Below are 20,723 nucleotides of genomic sequence, written 5' to 3'. Positions count from 1 at the left end.
GGTGTTACACAAGGTGAGTGGGTTCAGTAATGTCATCCGAGTACTGAGTACAGTAGGCTGATCTCCAAGCCATGTCAATGCTTGCTCCATGTTGTCAATCTTTCAGCAAGTTGAGAGTCAATGTTTCATTGTTGAAGCCATAACCAGTGAGATTGTTCGTGCCATTGCTCAAATTCAGCATTTTGTATGCTGATGTAAGCCCGAGCCCTGCTCACGACCACAGTGGAGATGATGGTGGCCAGAGGCTCATCACCCGAGGCAGTGGGTGGAAAAGTTCGGAGAAGTCCAAGTATAAGTTTCAAGGGGTGTACTTTTGAGACCAGGCTAAGGTTAACAGGTAGCCAAATTTCCTTACGAGCCCTGAGGTATAAATATCTGATAAGTTGTGCCACCAAGAATGATTGAGGCAAGACAAAAATGTACTGCGATATCTGTACAATTAACAATTCCGATATTATTATCACATGTCAAATTCCTGCTAATAATAGGTAGGGCTTACAGACACAAGCAATATATCCAGGAGGTATTCGATATAACTGAATATGAAAGGAGTTATTTGGGTTAGAAAAGATTAGGGACATATTCCCCACAAAGTGCTAATGGCATAAACCTGCAGCTAACAACTTCAAAGATGACTCTGTACTTCAGGCCTCCTTTAACAGGAACACCATTGTGCACTGTTGGCGGCAATACTTTTTTTATTTACCCAGGTATTTCAGGTATGTGACTAAATTTTATTTGAAAATCACTGTGCACACTCCAATCAGTTATTTACATTCCGGCATTCTAATAAAATCCTGGGGTTTTAGTTCCTGACATTGTTGGCCTCCAGCACCTCAATATTAGGAGAAACCTCTAGAATAGGACAAAAAGTAAGAACTAGGAATAGTTTCATTGCTATATACCGATGATTGTATTAAAGAAAGCTTCGGTTGCAGTAAACAGTTTTAGCAGCCACATGACTATGATTATAGCGGAACAGCCCAGGCTTCATCGCGATTTTCGGAGACAATGAGGACTATTTCCCATACATATTGGAAGTCCTTCCACTCCCAAATTGGTAATATTGATTATAATTCCTGTTTCCCGTTCTGCTTGTCCATATAGGGGACAGCATCCAAGTAATGTCATTGGTGAAACCTTAATTTCCACCTCGCCAGGTGACTCCTGGTACAAGGGCAGAAGGGAATATAAGTCCAATATTCATACAAAGCCTCACTAAGAGAAATAAGTCCCCAGCCGAGGCACATCTAACAAAGGAAGAAATGCATGCTGAATCAGTTTTCTTTTCAACAGGGTTTCAATCATCTTGTGGAAACCACTCAGGTCCACTCCCTGTAAGGACAAAACGCCCGTCCATGTTTTGACTTTTGCCCTTGAACATGCTTACCTTCTTCATTGGGATACCAAACCTTTAGAATTGTCCTTGAGGGACTATCTTTGGGAGGCAGGAAAGGGTAGGTTCTGACAGCGGAGATGTTGCAATTGTCTCCATTGATTCAAAAATTAAGGTAAAAGAACCTTCAACATCTGGTTTCTGGGGGCTCATTTCCCCTTTTGTTTTAGTAGTTGAGTTTTAAGTTAAATTCTTGGCAGCTCAATGATGACGGCCTTGACTGTTACCCGGGATACGGTGATATGTTGAATATTGTATTGCTGTAGAAAACGCGCTTGTAATTTATAGAGACATAGGCAGGGGCATTATTAGTTTTAAGTATAAGAGGAATGCCCATGATGGCCAGAAACAAACCAAAGAGATATTAATAAGCAGAGATGGCTTTCTCAGATAGCTTAGCGGAGTGGCCGGTGAAATGAAAAGGTATCGAAATGACATGATGAACATGCTTTAATCGTCAAAAGAAAGGGACATCTCATGGATTAACCCGGATGGTGGTCGCCGAGGAGCATGAGGAAGAGACAAGCTAGGAATAAGAGAAACGAGCTTGTTTTGTTCTGCAACATGTAGGTGGCAGGTCATGAATCAATCTGAGTATTACCATGAATAATGGTCAGGAAATTGAGAATGAGAACAGATGATGATGAATAAAGGAGCTCGGCGATTGGCTCAAAGTAGAAGATAACAAAGAGGAAAAAGAGTTTTTGAAAAGAAAAAAGTAGCACAAAAGAGAGGTAAAATTAGCCTGAGGCATGGCGACGTGGTAGAATACTAACAATGTTACAACCAGTAGTAAAATCAAAGTAAAACCATGAGAATAGCAAACAGTTCTCCCTGTTGCACGAGGGGATAAGGATAAACTGTAACTTCGAGATTGATGGTTTCTCAATATCCAGCCTTATCATTGCTACTAGCGTCAGTAAAAAATTAGGACCTTGAACAGGAAATACAGAAATTGGTGAGAGAAAGGCAACACAGAATGTTGCCTAAAATATGAATCGGAGACTTAGGATATTGGGTAGAAAGTTGTCAACAAAGCGCCAAGCAACTTGCCAGAATCAGAAGTTGCAAGAAGATAAATTGATCTGATTATGAGTGGTGGAGATAGTGGAAGGATCTCATAAAGTTGTCGACAGTGATGCCGTCCTTTACATTGATCAGTTCAGCTAAATGATTATTCTCATGTAAGCATTTAGATATTTTGTCAGACAAAAGATCCATTTTAGTGGTCGACTAGTTTGATAGTCATTCCTGTGGGAGAAGGTAAAGTATGAAATAAACAAAAGGAAGGGCCTTTTGAAGTTGCTCTTCAACAAACTGGAGTTCCTGTAAAGAGCCAAAGAGGTTAAATGCTTGTCCAAGTGACTGTCTCCTTCTAGAATAGAAAAAAAAAAGATGTTACATAACTGATATGTTGGTATTCCTAAAACAGGGCCTTTGTCAATTAATGTCTCCTAGAAGCTTTTGAAAAATCATTTTAATGTTTTAAATGATCATGTCAGGTGAATTTTTTGGGGGTCGAATATTTTGTGTTCTTAAGGTATAACCTAAATATTGAATAGGAAAATCCAGTTAAATTTTCTGTAATATTAAATTGAGTAGAAAGAAAGCTGAGTTTGTAATGATACAAAAAGCATGTGCTGCTTTTTCTCTGGTGGGTGCAACCAAGAAAGAATGTCATCCATACTTGGTAAAGAACAGAAGGATGACGCTTTTGAACAGGATCCAAGGCCCTATGGACAAATTCTTGACTAAGGTAGGGCTATTTAACATACCTTGAGGTAAAACTTTCCATTGATATCGAGAAAGTGGCTGAAAATTATTAAAAACAGGGACAGAGAAGATCCATATAATGATAAATTAACACAGTTAGAAACTGATTATTTACAGGATTTAAAGTCCTATGTACGAATTTTGACATATAGTAGGGCTATTAAGTATACCCTGGGGAAGAAGAAGCTTTTGCTGATATTTTTGAATAGATTGTCCATTATTATATTTAGAATAATAAAGGCAAACTTTTTACAATCTTGAGGTTGTAATGGAATAGAGAAAAAACAATTTTTGAGATCTATGACCATTAATTTTTAACTTTGTGGGATAAGGGCAGGATTAGGAAGACCAGGTGTAAACTCCCTAGGTTGAATGCCAAAGCATTTATAGTTTTAGAATGAACAAAGACAGAATTCCATGCAGAAGTAGGCTTTTACGTTTCTCTCGGCCATTTGTTTTTGACTTACTCTTTTTAAAATCCTAAGTATTTCTTTAGATAATGGCCACTGTTTCATTTCAGAAAGTGGTCGTTTTACACTTTAATTATAAAACTTGAGGCTGGTGAACGAGTGGCTATGAGTTTAAAGGATTGTAGCCCATTTGAACATCATGTACACGACAGCTGAGGAAATCTGAAGATGTTTAAAACACAAATTGTTATGAAAAGATTTTGTCTGAAAATTTAATGATGGTAGAGACGTATGAAACACTTGACCTTGTTGACCTTTAGGACCCGACACAGGTTAAAGGTTCTCGTTTTGATAAACCACGAAGCAGCACAGAAGCCAGTGAGTATAACTGAAACTTATCTTTTTCCATTTGGCCATGAGGCCACTAATTTAAACAAATAATAGACATATTCACCCCATAATCAATTAACCTTGAAGCAACACCATTAATATGCAATGAACATAAGGGCTTTTGATTAGAAACTAAAGTTTCCCAAAAACAGTTTTTTTTCTGTGCTACCAAACCCTCACCTAATGAGAATACGTTCCTGCCTCTAAGTATAAATTATTGAACTTGTACCATAATAAGAATTTTATTAGTAACATCAAGATCAATGATTTCTGAAATCATCATTAACTTCCATATAACACTGTTGTTTTGACCTAACAAAGTCCTACATGTCGCCTTTGGCAAAGGGCCACCTCTAATAGCTAGGGCATACTCCTCTATTAGGAGACAAGTATAAGGCTGGTAGCCTTCAGGTGCTTGTAGCGCTCTGTGGTTGCATAGGCTGAGCAGGGTGAGGTAGGGATCGCGAGGACTTGAATTTATTCATAATGTTGTAGGCCATTGCTCACTGAATATTGTAGTAGACATTGCATGAAATTGTTGGGGCCTCAAACCTGTGGGCCCCGACTCCCGTTTCCCAGGAGGGAGACAGTAAATTTCCACTTCTATCAGTTTTGGAACTGACATTTGTTTGTCAATGTCGACCTTTATCCTGGCTGTTGTACACCTCTGAAGGCAGCTTTCTGCCTCGAGATAAAAGTGTTATTCAATTTTTATGACATTCTTTTGAAATGTCTAGGTTTACCACACTGAAAGCAAATACTTGTTTGTTATTTTTCTTTTGGAGCTTTAGACAAAGCTCAACAAATAATTGAGCATTATAAATAGCCCCTCCTTACTAACACAGAGTTTTATATATTTATCCTAAATTGGCCCCATTGGCCTTTAATGATTTTAACGACAGTCAGCATAAGCAAGGTGGCAGGTACTTTGAAACAAAGCCAGCACTCAAAATTTTTAAGACAGCATCCTGAAAGGCAGACTCTGAAATCTGGATAGGGTTCATTTGTGCCCTGTAAAATCTTCACAGAGGAAAGGAAGATTTTCCTGTTATCTACCTTATTTCAGGCCCTTAAAACAAAAGTCTTAGATTTGAGTAAAGGCAACATCATCTAGACCAACCTGAGCGTGAAGTAGCAGCATTGGCCGTGCCTGTGAGTTGTTCCTCAGTGGGTCTGGGGGGATCACACATAACATTTTTTCTAGCCTGTACGTAATGCCTTGTCCATTTACCAGCTGTGCAGTGCATAACCACTGAGGACGATCAAGAAAAGCCTTCCCCAAGTCTTCCAGTCTATAGGAATCATCAAATTTTCTGATGAAAAATCCAAGAAGACCAAGGATAGGAGTCCATAGTTAGAAATGGCAGCTTTCATTTCTTTTAAAATTTAATTTGTAAGGCGATAAATTGGACATTATTGCCACCATTTGAAAACTTCTTGCGTGGAGCAAAAGAAGCACAAATAATTAGAAACAGATCCAGCTCTTAAAAATTTTTTTTTTTTTTAAATTAAAAGTATATATAATGCATGATATGCTCATATCCCCAAATATAAATAATCAACATATTAATAGGAAAAGGCAAATGTAACCAAAGTAGCAGAACAAAGAAATGACAATAAACCTATATGTCTAACATCATTACTCACTAGGAAATATGTATATTAATACCAAATTGAAATCATTACATACACAATACAATGGTTAAAATTTAAAAACACAGAAAATATCAAGAAGTAGTTAATGCTGTTTAGAAAAAGCAACTCAAATACTCAACTTCACGTTTGGAGTGTAAATTAGATTGGAACCTATGCACCCTATAACATAACAATTTCCTAGCTGGGGTTATTAATACTATATTAATATTAATAGTTAATATTAATGTGCTTATTTATTGACTGTTGAAAAACTCATAATATTTTAACAAACAATAAGATATACATATACACTGGTTTGACATATTAAACAGGTGTTTAGTATAAATTTAAAGTATGTCTGATGTGAACAGGGCTTCAACTTTGCCAAACAAAGGTAAAGATAAAGGAAGCCGGGGGTTGGAGAGAGCTCTGGAAAATCCTTTTTTAACAGGGCAGAAGGAAAAGAAACAGGAAAGCTCACCAAAAGGTGAATTAGAAGAATATATCTGTAATATTTGTTGAAGCATTTCCATATACACTGCATGTCAATTTCCCTCAGAAGAAGAGAAAAGCTGGCTTTTCTCTTCTCCCCCACTATACCCACATGCTCTGTTATCCTGGCACAAATGGGCTCCATTTCAGATTTATTTTTTTTTTTTCCAAATCCTCAGATACGTTTCCTCTGTGGCTACATCACCACACTCTGAATCCAGTCTCAAGTAACTCTAATGTCTGAGTGATAGAGTTACAAGGTCCACACAATTTTAGAGCATAATATCCCTAACTGGAGAGCTCTAGAGCAAGGCTTTTATATAGCTCATTCTCTCTTGATTCAGCTGCACTTTACCGTTCGATACTGAAACCAGTAACAATGTTGTTGTTGTTCAGCATGGGCAAACAATCACTTCAAAGTCTTTTTCTTTCGCCTATGGGCAACAGCGGTCCTTGAAACAGGCGTAAATATTCTGAGGCCAGAGATGGAATTCCCATAATAGAAAGCTTAGAAGGTTCCCCTTAACAATATCGGGCCTTACCGGCCCTAGGGGTTCCCCTTCTTGTTCTCCCCTACTGCGCGTGCTACCGCAAAACGGTGGGGTCCATGCCGGGGTGGTGGAGAATGAAAGAACACACAAAAGACAAAGACACACAGAGAACATGGCGGCCGCGCTCAGAGCCTCCGCCTCACTTTATTTATACCCCAAAAATCCCACGTCAGCAGAAAGAATGCAATGCAAAACAAACTTTCTTTTCCCAGATGTAACCTTCTACTCAGTTCCTTGTTTCTATGCTCTTCCTTATCTGCCTGCCTTCTTGGCGCCTACGGGAGTTCATTAAAAGTTCAATTGGAGATACTGTCCTTGAGCCCTATCTATTCTCAGCATACTGTTTTCAAAGGCCCCTGCAATGAGTTGTTGAGAATGGTGAATAGGAGTATGACTAGACAGAAGATAGTAGGGATGACACATTTTTGGGGCACAGTCCAAGTAGTGGGGGTGACTGTGTAAAGCCCTGTTGCAAAGAGTAGGCTAAGGATAGATAGACCTAATAGAATGAAGGATGTATTAGGCTCATAAGAGTTATTATTGTTCTTCAGAAATGCCAGTGAGTTTAAGGGAAGTAGGGGAGAGTACTTGCAACTTCCAGGAGGAAGAGGAGATATCAGGCTGACTGGCTGACGGACACAACTTTATTCTGGAATGGTTAACCCAATGGGGAGGGTCCTGCAGGCAGACGGTGGTTGAGGTACTGTAGATGACTAAGTAGGGTCTGGTCCATTGAGGTTGTAGTTTGAGGGGTCAGATTCTTAACAAGAACTGATCGTCCAGCTAGGGTGTCTTCATATGGCTGGGAGTCTGTAGTAGGCAGGAGAAGATTACCAGCCCAGTGAATTTCCTGTCTAGGCTGCTGGAGGACTGGAAGATAGTCACCTAGAGGGCTGGTGTCTGGGATGAGGTTGGGGCTGAGTAAGAAAGTGCATCCATATAAAAGTTCAAATGGACTGTACCCTGTAGCATCTCAAGGACAGGCTCTAATTCTGAGAAGGGAAAGAGGTAAAAGTACTGTCCAGTCCCTTTTAAGTTGAAGGCTGAGCTTGGTGAGGTGTGTCTTTAAAAGACCATTAGTCTGCTCTACCTTTCCTGAAGATTGAGGGTGGTAAGGGGTATGAAGTTTCCACTGAATACCAAGAGCCTGAGAAACCGCTTGGGTGATTTGACTAATAAAGGCCAGTCTGTTAATCGGACTGTATAGAGGTGGGAAGGCTATACTGAGGAATTATGTCTGACAGAAGGGAATAAATGACTACAGTGGCCTTCTCAGACCCTGTGTAAAAGTCTTCTATCCATCCAGTGAAAGTGTCTACCCAGACCAAGAGGTATTTTAGTTTCCTGACTTAAGGTATGTGAGTCAAGTCATTTTGACAGTCCTGGGTGGGGGCAAATCCCTGAGCTTGATGTGTAGGGAAGGGAGGGGGCCTGAACAATCCCTGAGGAGTAGTATAATAGCACATGGAACACTGAGAAGTGATTTCCTTGAGGATAGATTTCCATGATGTAAAGGAAATGAGAGGTTCTAAGTGGCGGGCTAGTGGCTTGTAACCTACATGGAAGAGGTTATGAAATGATGATAGAATAGAATGGGCCTGTGAGGCTGGAAGGAGATATTTTCCTTGGTCCAAGAACCATTTGCCTGGTGTGGGAAGAGATTGATAGGTGGAAGTTTCAGTGGGAGAGTAGGTGGGAGTGACCAATGAGAAGGAGAAAAACTGGCCGTAAGGGACAGAAGTTGGAATGGTAGCTGCTTCTTTAGCTGCCTTATCAGCATAAGCATTGCCCTGAGCGATGGGATCTGATGCCTTTTGGTGGCCCTTGCAATATATGACTCCAGCTTCCCTTGGAAATAAAGCAGCCTTGAGAAGAATTTTTATTAAAGTGGCATTAATGATGGAGGACCCTTGCCTAGTAAGGAAACCTCTTTTAGCCCATATAACAGCATGGTGGTGTAGGATATGGAAGGCATATTTAGAGTCAGTGTAAATATTGATGTGTAATTCCTTTGCAAGAGTGAGGGCTCAAGTTAAGGCAATGAGTTCAGCTTGCTGAGAGGTAGTGGAAGGGAGCAGAGTGGTAGCCTCAATGATAGATATGGAAGATACTATAGCATAACCTGCCTTTGCTGGTGAGTGGCGATTAGGTCTGGTGGAACTGCCGTCAATAAACTAGGTGTGGTCAGGGTGAGGAACAGGAAAGAAGGAAATATAGGGAAATGGAGTGAATGCCAGGTGTATCAGAGAGATACAGTCATGGGGGTCAGGTGTGGTATAAGGAATAATGTGGGAGGCTGGATTGAAGTCCAGGCTAGGAACAATGGTGACTGTGGGAGACTCAACAAAGAGTGAGCATAGCTGAAGGAGCTGGGGGGCAGAAAGTGTATGTGTCAGGTGTGAGGAAGAAAATAGATTTTGGAAGTTATGAGAACTGTAGAGAGTGAGTTGAGCATAGTTTGTGATTTTGAGGGCCTCTAAAAGTATTAGGGTGGGGGCGGCCACCGCACAGAGACATGATGGCCAGCCTAAAACAGTAAGGTCAAGTTGTTTGGACAAAAAGGCTACAGAGCACGGTCCCAGTCCTTGTGTAAGAATTCCAACTGCACAGCCCTGCACTTCAGCTGTGTGTAATGAAAATGGTTGGGATGAGTCAGGGAGAGCTAGTGTGGGAGCAGTCTCTAAAGCTGTCTTCAAGGAATGGAAAGAGGAGTGGGGAAAGGATTTAGGATCTTTGGGGTCAGCTAGGTTTCCTTTTGTGAGTTTATATAATGGTTTTGTTGGGATGACAAAACCAGGTATCCAAAGGCAAAAGTATCCAACCATGCCCAGGAAGGAAAGGAGTTGTTGTTTTGTAGAAGGGATTGGGGTTTGAGAGATCATTCGGACATGATTGGCAGGGAGAGCATGTGTGATTTTATGAAGAATTATGCCAAGGAGGTAACAGATGGAGAAGAAATTTGAGCTTTGGAGGGGCATACCCGATATTGCTTGGAGAATAAACGTTGAAGGAGCAGGAGAGTGTCTTGTTGAGAAGATTCAAAGGAGGGGCTACAAAGTAGAAAGTCATCAATATATTGAATAAGGTGAGAAGTGGAGGGGTGGAAAGAAAGTAAATCATGAGAAAGAGCTTGGCTGAAGTAATGAGGCTGTCCCTGAAGCCTTGAGGCAACATAGCCCAGGTCAGCTGCTGGGACTGATGGGTATCAGGGTCAGTCCAGGTAAAAGCAAAGAGAGGCTGGGACGAGGGTTGTAGGGGAATAGTGAAAAAAGCATCTTTAAGATTAAGAACGGAATAGTGAGTTGTGGAGGAAGGTATTGAGGACAAAAGAGTTTATGGGTTGGGCACCACAGGGTGGATAGACAAAACAATTTGGTTGATAAGGTGCAGATCCTGAACTAACCTGTAAGACTTGTGTGGTTTTTGAACAGGTAAAATGGGAGAATTGTAAGGAGAGTTTATAGGTTTTAGAAGCCCATGCTGTAGCAGGTGAGTGATAACAGGCTTTAATCCCCTTAAAGTCTGTTGTGGGATGGAATACTGGCATTGAGCGGGGTAAGGGTGATTAGGTTTTAATGGGATAGTAATGGGCGTGTGATCCATTGCCAGGGAAGCAGTGGAGGTGTCCCACACTTGTGGGTTAAGGTGGGGGGATACGAGAGGAAGACGTGAAGGAGGCTTGGGGTTGGGAAGAAGGGTGGCAATGAGATGTGGCTATAGTCCAGGAATAATCAGGGAAGCAGATAATTTGGTTAAAATGTCTCAGCCTAATAAGGGAACTGGGCAGGTGGGGATAACTAAAAAGGAGTGCATAAAATAATGTTGTCCAAGTTGGCACCAGAGTGGTGGAGTTTTTTAAGGGGTTTTGAAGCTTGGCCATCCATACCCACAATAGTTATGGGGGCAAGGGAAACAGGCCCTTGAAAAGAAGGTAATGTGGAGTGGGTACCCCCATGTCGATTAAATAGGGATGGACTTACCCTCCACTGTAAGAGTTATCTGAAGCTTGGCATCAGTGATGGTCCGGGGGCTTCCGAGACGAGCAGGCAGCATCAGTCTTCAGCTGCTAAGCTGAGGAGATCTGGAAAGCAGTCTGCCAAGGAACATTGGGTTTGAGCTCCAGGGGCTTTAGGAGCAGCGGCAATGTGGATCGGACAGTCCGACCTCCAGTGGAGGCCCACACAGACAGGGCATGGCTTAGGAGGAATCCTGGGCTGTGGGCATCCTGAGACCCAGTGGCCAGGCTTTTGGCATTTGAAGAAAGGTCCATGAGGATATTTTGAAGGAGCCCCTGGGAGCTGTGGCTTGGATGTTCTGAAGTTTTGTATGCTGGAGACATGGTTGTGGGTTGTCTTACAGCAGAAGCAAGTAGCTGTAATTCAGAAATATGTTGCTGTCTGGCTACCTCCTCTCTATTATTGTGCACTTTGAAGGCGAGGTTGATTAATTCCTGTTGGGTGTGAGGGCCGGATTCCAATTTTTGAAGCTTTTTTCTAATGTCAGGAGCTGACTGGGTGATAAAATGCATATTAAGAATAAGGCAGCCTTCTGGCACCTCTGGGTCTAGGGCAGTAAAGCGTCTAAGGGTTGCTGCTAAGTGGGCCATGAACTGGGCTGGGTTTTCGTCTTTACCTTGGGTAGTTTCTTTAAGTTTGTCATAATTAACAACTTTGTAATCTGCCTTTTTAAGCCCTTCAACTAGGCAGGAAACCATGTAATCTTGCCTAACTATACCTGGGGAATTGGCCTGATAGTTCCATTGGGGATCTTCTCAGGAACTGCTCTAATGCCTTCCTGGAGGTCTGGCTCATGAAGCCGGTGGTTATCAGCGTGAGATTGGGCTAGAGAAAAAACTCTTTCCTGTTCATCTGGGGAGAGGGTAGAAGTTAGGATGACATTTAAATCACTCCAGGTTAAATTGTAGGACAGAATTAGATATCGGAATTCCTGTATATATTTAGTGGGGTCTGATGAGAAAGAGCCTAAATGCTGGCTGATTTGGGAAAGGTCTGATAGAGAAAAAGACACATGAACCCTGACTATACCTTCAGCTCCAGCCACCTCTCTAAGAGGAAATTGTTGGGCAGGTTGGGGAGAGCTAGTCGCAGGACAAAACTGTAAACTGGACTGGGTGTGGGGAGGGGAGGTAATAGAAGGGTTATAGGGTGGGGGAGCAGAGGCTAAAGATGAGTTGGAGCCTGATTCAGCCTAGTGGGGAGTGACCTGAGGAGGAGCAGTCTGGGGAGGAGGTGAGAGGTCAGATGGTTCAGCAGAAAAGGAAGATTCACAAGACTCAGCAACACTTGGGGTTGGGACTGATGGGACAGGCGGGAGGGAAAGAAGGAGGATTTGGGACGAGTTGCATTGGAAACAGAGACTAGGGAGGGAACAAAGTGTGAAAAATGTCTGGATGCAAGGCACCTCAGACCATCTGCCCACTTTTCGACAAAAATTATCTAGGTCTTGTAGGATGGAGAAATCAAAAGTGTCGTTTTTCTGGCCATTTAGAACCATTGTCGTGTTTGTATTGGGGCCAAGCAGTGTTGCAGAAGAAAATAGCATGCTTAGATTTTAGGTCAGGTGAGAGTTGAAGAGGTTTTAAGTTCTTGAGAACACAGGCTAAGGTAGGAGGAGGAGGAATGAAGGGTGGAAGGTTGCCCATAGTGAAGGAGGCAAGTTTAAAGAGAAGGGTAGAGACACGAAGAAGGTGGGTGGGGAGCAGCCCTGAGCTGCAATGTGGGTGAGCAACCAAAGCAGGAGTCCCCACAATTGACTTACCACCAAGGGAATGTGGGTGAATGACCAAGGCAGGTGTCCCTGCGGTGATCAGACACCAATGGAATGTGGGTGAATGATCAGGCAGGCGTCCCTGCAGTGATTAAACACCAAGGGAAGACTGTCTTCCCGAGTCCGTGACTGGTGCTGGAGTTTTGGGTCCACGGATAAAATGTGTCTTCTTTGTCTCTACTAGAGAGGAAAAAGAATGGGAATTGGAAGGACAGGGAGAAGAAGGGTAGTGAGAGAGGCTGGAGAAGACAGTGAAAAGACTGCTTACTCGATTTGAAATTGGTGAGATGTTCCTTGGGCTGGTTGGTCTGAGGACCTGAGGTCATAGGTGGATCTCTTCACAGAGTGAGGGTGAGGACAGGGGGCTGGTCTCCCGAAGGAGTCCCTGTGACCCGAGTCTTCGGCACCAAATGTCACACGCGTCCATGTGAAGAGACCACCAAACAGGCTTTGTGTGAGTAACAAGGCTGTTTATTTCACCTGGGTGTAAGCGGGCTTAGTCCGAAAAGAGAGTCAGCAAAGGGTGGTGGGATTATCATTAGTTCTTACAGGTTTTGGGATAGGCAGTGGAGTTAGGAGCAATGTTTTGCAGGTAGCGAGTGGACCTCACAAAGTACATTTTCAAGGGTGGGGAGAATTACAAAGAACCTTCTTAAGGGTGGGGGAGATTATAAAGTACATTGATCAGTTAGGGTGGGGAAGAAACGAATCACAATGGTGGAATATCATCAGCTAAGGCTATTTTCACTTCTTTTATGGATCTTCAGTTGGCCATCTGGATGTATAAGTGTAGGTCACAGGGGATATGATGGCTTAGCTTGGGCTCAGAGGCCTGACAAAAAGTAGGGAAACTGACAGTACCGAGAACCCCTGACAAATCACTGGGTGTAAGTCAAAGAGTCCAAAATCTGAAGAACTTGGAGTCTAATGTTCGAGGGCAGGAAGCATCCAACATGGGAGAAAGATGAAGGCCGGAAGACTCAACAGGTCAAGTCCTTCCAAGTTCTGCCTGCTTTATTCTAACTATGCTGGCAACTGATTAGATGGTGCCTACCCAGATTAAGGGAGGATCTGCATCTCCCAGTCCACTGTCTTAAATGTTTATCTCCTTTGACAACACCCTCACAGACACACCCAAGAAAAATACTTTGCATCCTTCAATCCAATCAAGTTGACACTCAATATTAACCATCACAATGCTCTTCCTCTGCTGGAAGCCATCTCTTCCTCCTGCTCTCCCACATCCTTGCTTTGTTGGCTTCCTCCAGAAAGGCTTCCCTAATGCCCAAGACTGGGGTGGGAATCCCTCCTGTGTGCTCCCATGGCACCCTTATTTTTTGCCCCCCATCATAGCACTTACTAAAACCGTATTATCCATTTTCTTATCTGTGTTTCTTTTACTAGATTCCAAGCTCCTCAAGGGCAGGGACTGTTTTGATTAGCATATTTCTCTAAGGTTTCGTGTAATTCTTGGCATAAAATCAGCACTCAGTAAATAATTTATTTTGCATGAATGAATAAGCATAGCTGACTCTGGCTATCTCTAATTCTTTGTTGTGATCACTGGAAAAAATGGATGCAAAATGCCCAGCAAGGATCCTGGAAAAATAGGCATTTCATAAATGGTAGCTGTACTGGTGGTGTCACTCCTCATCATTCCCATGGGACTCCTCAGAGTTGCTCATGGTTGTACTCTTTGGATGTAGTCACGCCTTGCTTGTGATAGGTAATGTATACGACTGAATTGAATGTGTGTTTAATATATTAAGTAAGCAGGGTACATGATTTTCCTTCTGTGTCCATGTTTAGAATAAAGGTGATGATTATCTAGAGAACATGTTTATTTTCCATGGAGCATTAAATTTGTCTTTTTTTTTTCCTTTTTTTCCGGGCACAAATGCATTTTATAATGATAATGTTTTTGAGAGAATCCAAGTATTCTGTTTTCTTGTAGGTGATAACTTGCTATTGGACTTTACTTTTTAAAATATTACCCAATATCTGTAACCTGGAATTTGAAAGAATTCATTAAAATGTTCACAGTTTGAAAGAGAAACTTTCTGACACATTTGTTTGCCTTGCCTTGGACGTGCCTTGTTTTCTTTGTATTTTGTGTCCTGTCTCTGCAGCAGCATCTCCCTCTCGTCAGCACTGTTGAAAGAAGACAGCATGTCAGTGCCATCTCCTGAAATCAAATGTGAGACTTCTAAAGTCACCAGAAGTTCCTTTGGCAGTTGTTTCATTTTTGAGAGTAGTTGGAAGAAAGCAGTTTTAGAAACACAAAAGATTGAGAAAGGTAACTTTATTGTTATTATTTTCTTTAAGAAAATAGAAATAGTGCCTTGAATTTACATGTATTTTTTTCATCAGGCAAGAGACATTTTCTGTCACATTTATATAAGAATTATATCTTAAGTTGATGAAAAAGAAAAATGGAAGCAAACTAAAATTGATTTAATTAATGTAATTCTGTGACTCATGATGGAAACAAATTGTAAAGAGCTGCATTTCTTCTTTTTAAACTCAAATTTGTCTGAAAGAACTGCATTTCTTAATATCCATTGCAGTACTGTCTCTGTTGAATCACACTCCATTTTATAAATGGCATTTTCCTTAAAATAACTCAAGGTGATTTTTATATTTTAAGACATCCAAATCTTTAACAATGCTTTTATATATTAATAATTCTAACCAAAGCCAGGCGCAGTGGCTTAGCCTGTAATCTGAGCACTCTGGGAGGCCAAGGCAGGTGGATCGCTTGAGCCCAGGAGTTAGAGGACAGCCTGGGCAACATGGTGATTCCCCATCTCTTCAAAAAACCCAAAAATTAGCTGAGCATGTTGGTGTGCGCCTGTGGTCCCAGCTACTCAGAGGCTGAGGGTAGGAGCATCACCTGAGCCTGGTGAGGCTGCAGTGAGCCATGATCATGCCACTATACTTCAGTCTGGGCAACAAAGTGATACCCTGTCTCAAAAAAAAAAAATTCTAACCAAAACTGTATTTTTGAGTGAGTTATGTGGAGAGTATCTTAAATCTTATAGTTGCTCAATGAAGACTAGTTTGAGAACTTTTGACATGTAGATGAATATATTAATAGTTATTCCTCCTTACTTTCAAGTTAATCATATTTTCTTGTTTATTCTGAATTTGCTTCCACCTTTATTAATGGAGAAATAATTCTTTTTTTTTTTTTTTCTCGAGATGGAGTCTAGCGTTGTCACCAGGCTAGAGTGCAGTGGTGCAATCTTGGCTCACTGCAGCCTCTGCCTCCCCGGTTCAGGTGATTCTCCTGCCTCAGCCTCCTGAGCAGCAGGGATTACAGGCACGTGCTGCCATGCCCAGCACGTTTTTGTATTTTTAGTAGAGAAGGGTTTTCACCATGTTGGCCAGGATGGTCTTGATCTCCTGATCTTGTGCTCCACCCACCTTGGCCTCCCAAAGTGCTGGGATTATAGGCATATAGAGATTATAGGCCACCACGCCCGGCCAGTAATTCTTGAAAATAGTAAAATGCAAACTACTCAATGATTTGTCCCTCTTTGGCTTTGAATGTGTTGCTATATATTTTCTTCAACTTTCTTACCAGGTTCCCATTAAAGGCACTCAGACAACAGTTTATCCACCCTTCTACTCCCCAAATCTAATAGACGAAAAGAGAGTCTGTATGCTTTTTGACCAAGAGAAACTATTTTTTCCAAAAGAGGAAAAAATCAAAAGTTACAAAATAACATTTTGAACATTCAATATAATAATTTTAGCCCCATTGAATACCATTTTTGTTGCTGTACTACATTTGCTTTGTAGAGAATACCTTAAAAAAAAAATTCACTATGTTTAGTTCAAAGAACACCCAAACCTTTAACCTCTTAATTTCCTTTTTCTTTTCATTTGATGCCTTGAAAATTTTAAAAAATAATTTGACCATCTCTCTGTGCAATGGATATGTGAGGCTAGTAGAAGAAACAATCTTGGTGCTTCAATGTTATGGTTTACAGATTTGGTCTGGAATTTTGTGGACATAAAATTAAAATCAGTGCCTCAAGTAGAATTCTTTGACTCTCATTGCTAGCTCAGATGATCATGTGTTTACACCTCTTATTTACATAAAAGCAGGAAAATGGAAAGACTCTAAGTGCTAGATAATATCAGACTCTTGAAAGTGCCTTTTATTTCAGTGTGAAGGTATCTAATATTCTGGGCATTCTAACTAAATAAAATAATGAAGGCAGAGGATAATGACCACTGTGGAAGATCTGTGAAGCTGTTCTTTTTCCTTATTCCACTCTTAGCCTCTTAATCGACTCCTTCCTGCAGTCCCTATAGTCAGGATGTAGAATGAAAGCCATTCTCCTGGGAAAGAAGCTAGATAAATTACAGTTACTTAATTTTCTTTACTTAATAACTGATTTTATGTATTTTATTATGTATTTTAGTATGTAGTAAAACAAGTAGTATACATTTAATCAAGATGATTCTTATATATTTTTAACCAGAATATACCACAGCATTTGGTCTAGGAGAGCTCAAAGAATATATCAAAATGCCGTATTTACCAGGACTACAAAGTAACCAAAAAAGTGTAAGTTCAACTCCGCTAGAGGTTCCAAAAAGACTGCCACGTGCTGATGCCGAGGTGTCTGCAATCAGGTAGATCATTGCTATTTAATTATCATTTGTTGAATGTGTATTTGTAGTAATACTGCTGAATGTAGAGGTTTTTCTGGCCAGTGAATTGAATTCATTTTTGCCGGGTTTTTTTTTTTTTTTTTTTTTTTTTTTTACATAAAGGATTTAATTTTTAAAATCGAAGCCATTTTATTCAGTTTGACAACTCGGCGCTTTTCTGTTTTCGGGTGTTGTTACCAGAAAAGATTTAAGACTTCTTTTTTCTTTTCTTTTTCTTTTTGGACAGAGTCTGGCTCTCTAGCCAGGCTGGAGTGCAGTGGTGTGATCTCGGCTCACTGCAACCTCCGCCTCCCGGATTCCAGTGTTCTCCTGCCTCAGCCTGCTGAGTAGCTGGGATTACAGACGCCCGCCGCCACGCCCGGCTAATTTTTGTATTTTTGGTAGAGATGGGGTATCACCAAGTTGGCCAGGATGGTATCTATCTCTTGACCTCGTGATCCACCCGCCTTGGCTTCCCAAAGTGCTGGGATTACAGGCGTGAGCCACGGCACCCAGCCCCGATTTAACGGCATTTTAAAAAACCTTGATTGCCCTAGCCTAAATCATCCCCATGAGAACACTGGAATTTTTAGTATTAGAAAAAAAAAAAATTAGCTCTCTGCAATATTAAAAAGTTTCTGTACCCTGTATATAGAACCTTGTACTTCATTTCTGGTCTGACTGAAGTAATGTGAAGGAAGATTCTGAATGAGATATTGGCCTAATTAACATCCTGCATTGACTATCAGAAAGGAATTTTTCAGCCAGAAAAGTCTCCCTGACTTTGAACACTGACATTTGAAAACATTATTACAAATACTTTTCCTGCTAGAAATCAGACTGACTGACATACCATTAAAACTCTCCAAAGGGATCTCTAAGTTAGTAAGATAGCCTCACATTCCACTCAGCTTCTGCTTTGGTTCATTTATTTGTTCTTCAGATATTTGTTGAATGTCTAGTTTTTTTTTTTTTTTTTTTTTTTTTTTTTTTCGGAGTCTCGCTCTGTCGCCCAGGCTGGAGTGCAGTGGTGCGATCTTGGCTCACTGCAAGCTCCGCCTCCCGGGTTCAAGCAATTCTCCCGCCTCAGCCTCCCAAGTAGCTGGAACTACAGGCAACCGCCACCACGCCCGGCTAATTTTTTGTATTTTTTTAGTAGAGACGGGGTTTCACCATGTTAGCCAAGGTGGTCTCGATCTCCTGACCTCGTGATCCTCCCGCCTCAGCCTCCCAAAATGCTGGGATTACAGGCGTGAGCCACCACGCCCGGACGAATGTCTAGTTCTTATTCACTCTGGTAGTATTTAAGAAGGTGAAGCACTTATAGCATTCTAAGTTGCAACTGTCTTTAGGGAAGGATTTACATTTTTATATTATCTTCCTATTATAATGAACTTTAAAGTCATCCAGTCATGCCTAGCACACAAGATTGAAGTTTCAAAATATGTTTATTGAGTTTTCCAGCTAATACTATTGTTCTTTTTAAGTAGTCTTGAAATAAATTCTGGTAATATAGATAGAGAGCTGGAACAGGTTAAAATGAAAAGTTGATAATTTTTATTTAAACTATGAAAATAAGAATAAGAACTTTGCAGAAAAAAAGGAAAATAATTATTTGATAATCTACCCATCATAACATCCATTTTTATTGTTGGATATTCCCTTCTTTCAAAAGAAAGAAAAAATTCTTTTTCATGGATTTCATTTTCGTGGTGATTTTAGTGTACTTAAAATTTTTATCCTGCCTTTTTAAAAATGTTATGTATATGCATTTCATCATGCCACTATATGTTCTTTAAACAGTCTTACCAACCACATTATATTTCACTGACGGATTCACAGTTTACTTAATCACTTCCTATTGTTGGATTTTTTAAATGCTTTGATTTTTTGGTTTTGTAAGTAACACCACAATAAACAATATCATACATATAGCTTTTCTCATCATTTTTAATATTATCTGAAGAAAGATTTCAAGCTATAAAAATATAAAATGCAGAATTGTTCTTTCTGAAGTAAGGTTAGAATAAAATAAGGTAGGATTAGAAATGGAAGAGAGAGAGAATCGCTACTAGATGGTAACTTAAGTCAAAGTGGAAAATGGAGGGGATGCAGAAAGAGGAGGGGCTGTTTGAAACATGACTATAAAGCTACTACGGGCAGTCAGTTACATTGTAACCAAGACACTTGTGTCCCTGACTCTCAACTTATGTCATTTTTATCAAGGGTCACAGCGCCCTTTGGGGAGGGGGCAGGAGTGTGTAGGGCTGCCTGTGCCAATGGTCTTTGTATCAGTATGAACCCGTCTTGTTACCCTTCCTTTGATACACATGATCATCTTAAAGATACTGGAAGCCTGGAAAACACCCATGAATTAGCCCTTTCTGACTCTTAATTTGGAGTCTTTATTTTGCTTCTTATTGTTTCCACCCTATTTCAGGTTTTTGTTTGTTTGTTTCTGTTTTTCATTTGTGATTTGACTGTGAAATTATTTCTAAACGTTTTACATTGATTTGAGTGTGAATTTACTTAAGTCAATGAAAGATAATTGAATATATTTTATTCATGTAATGACAAGTGTTCTTCATATATAAAGTGGAATGGTAATGGCTAAGTGACATAATGTATATGGAGTGCTTGGCAAACATAAACGTTAGTTCTTTTCCCTGCCTTTAACTCAAGTGTCTTCATTTTAGCTGTTGTAGTGAGAACATGTCAAATTGCCTGCAAGTATTTTATTCTCCTGTGCACATTGCACAGCGCCCTGTGAAGGAGCAGTTTTGGCAAAGCAGAGAAATACTTATTTTTGTTCATTTTATGTACAACCCCTTACTCTCTTTTTTCCTCTCCTTGTGTGAATATTTGATTGAAAGTGTAATAGTTTTTCAAATTTCCTTATTGGTAAGCAAAATTTTTTAGTGATTCTCAGAGCACGCTCTAGTAATACAAATAACAATAGTAATCCTAGAGGTGGAGTACTTAAAAGTGGCTGCTGACTTTTAAAGTGTAAAATAGTTTCAAGAGGCTGGGCGCGGTGGCTCACGCTTGGAAACCCAGCACTTTGGGAGACTGAGGCTGGAGGATTGCTTGAGGCCGGCACTTTGAGACCAGCTTTGGCAACATAGTGAGACCCCGTCCTTACAAACTTTTTTTTTTTTTTTTAAATTAGCTTGTGTGGTGACATGCACCTACCATCCCAGCTACTCAAGAAGCTGAGGCAGGAAAATTGCTTGAGCCTAAGAGTTCAGAGTTACAGTGAATTATATGATTGTGCCACTCCAGCCTGGGAGACAGTGAGACCTCATCTCAAAAAGAATATTGTTACAAGAAATTTGAGATTTTTATAATGAATTATTTCACCCACAGCAGATTCAATCATGATATATTTTCCCTAATAATCTTATTATCTAGATGTATTTCAGTGGGAACAGAATTACGACAAAATTCAGATAGAGGTGATTGATAGGTAAAAAGTACAAAAAAGTGATAGTTGGTATTCAACATATCCAAATGGCCTGTTTATCTTGTTTCCCTCCCACTTAGCATTGCTTGAGTCATGACTAGTCAGAGGTATGATAAAGGTCTGTGGGAGAAGTTAGACCTAGCACTCAGCCACTGGTAAAA

The 20,723-nt window shown here is 40.6% G+C and overlaps 1 protein-coding gene across 1 annotated transcript in view; it reads left to right on the top strand.

The window, feature by feature from the left end:
- C8H8orf89 (chromosome 8 C8orf89 homolog) overlaps positions 1-20,723 on the top strand; it is a 63,029-nt gene that overhangs the window by 29,215 nt on the left and 13,091 nt on the right. Inside the window, exons 2-3 of the mRNA XM_017962109.3 lie at positions 14,564-14,730; positions 16,928-17,081. Of these exons, the coding sequence (XP_017817598.2) occupies positions 14,604-14,730; positions 16,928-17,081 (281 nt within the window). The 5' untranslated portion in view covers positions 14,564-14,603. The remainder of the gene's footprint in view (positions 1-14,563; positions 14,731-16,927; positions 17,082-20,723) is intronic.

Source organism: Papio anubis, chromosome 8 (assembly GCF_008728515.1).
Source record: "Papio anubis isolate 15944 chromosome 8, Panubis1.0, whole genome shotgun sequence".
Classification (NCBI taxonomy): Eukaryota; Metazoa; Chordata; class Mammalia; order Primates; family Cercopithecidae; genus Papio; species Papio anubis.
Note: the sequence above shows the minus strand (reverse complement) of the source record. Positions and strands in the feature narration are given on the sequence as shown.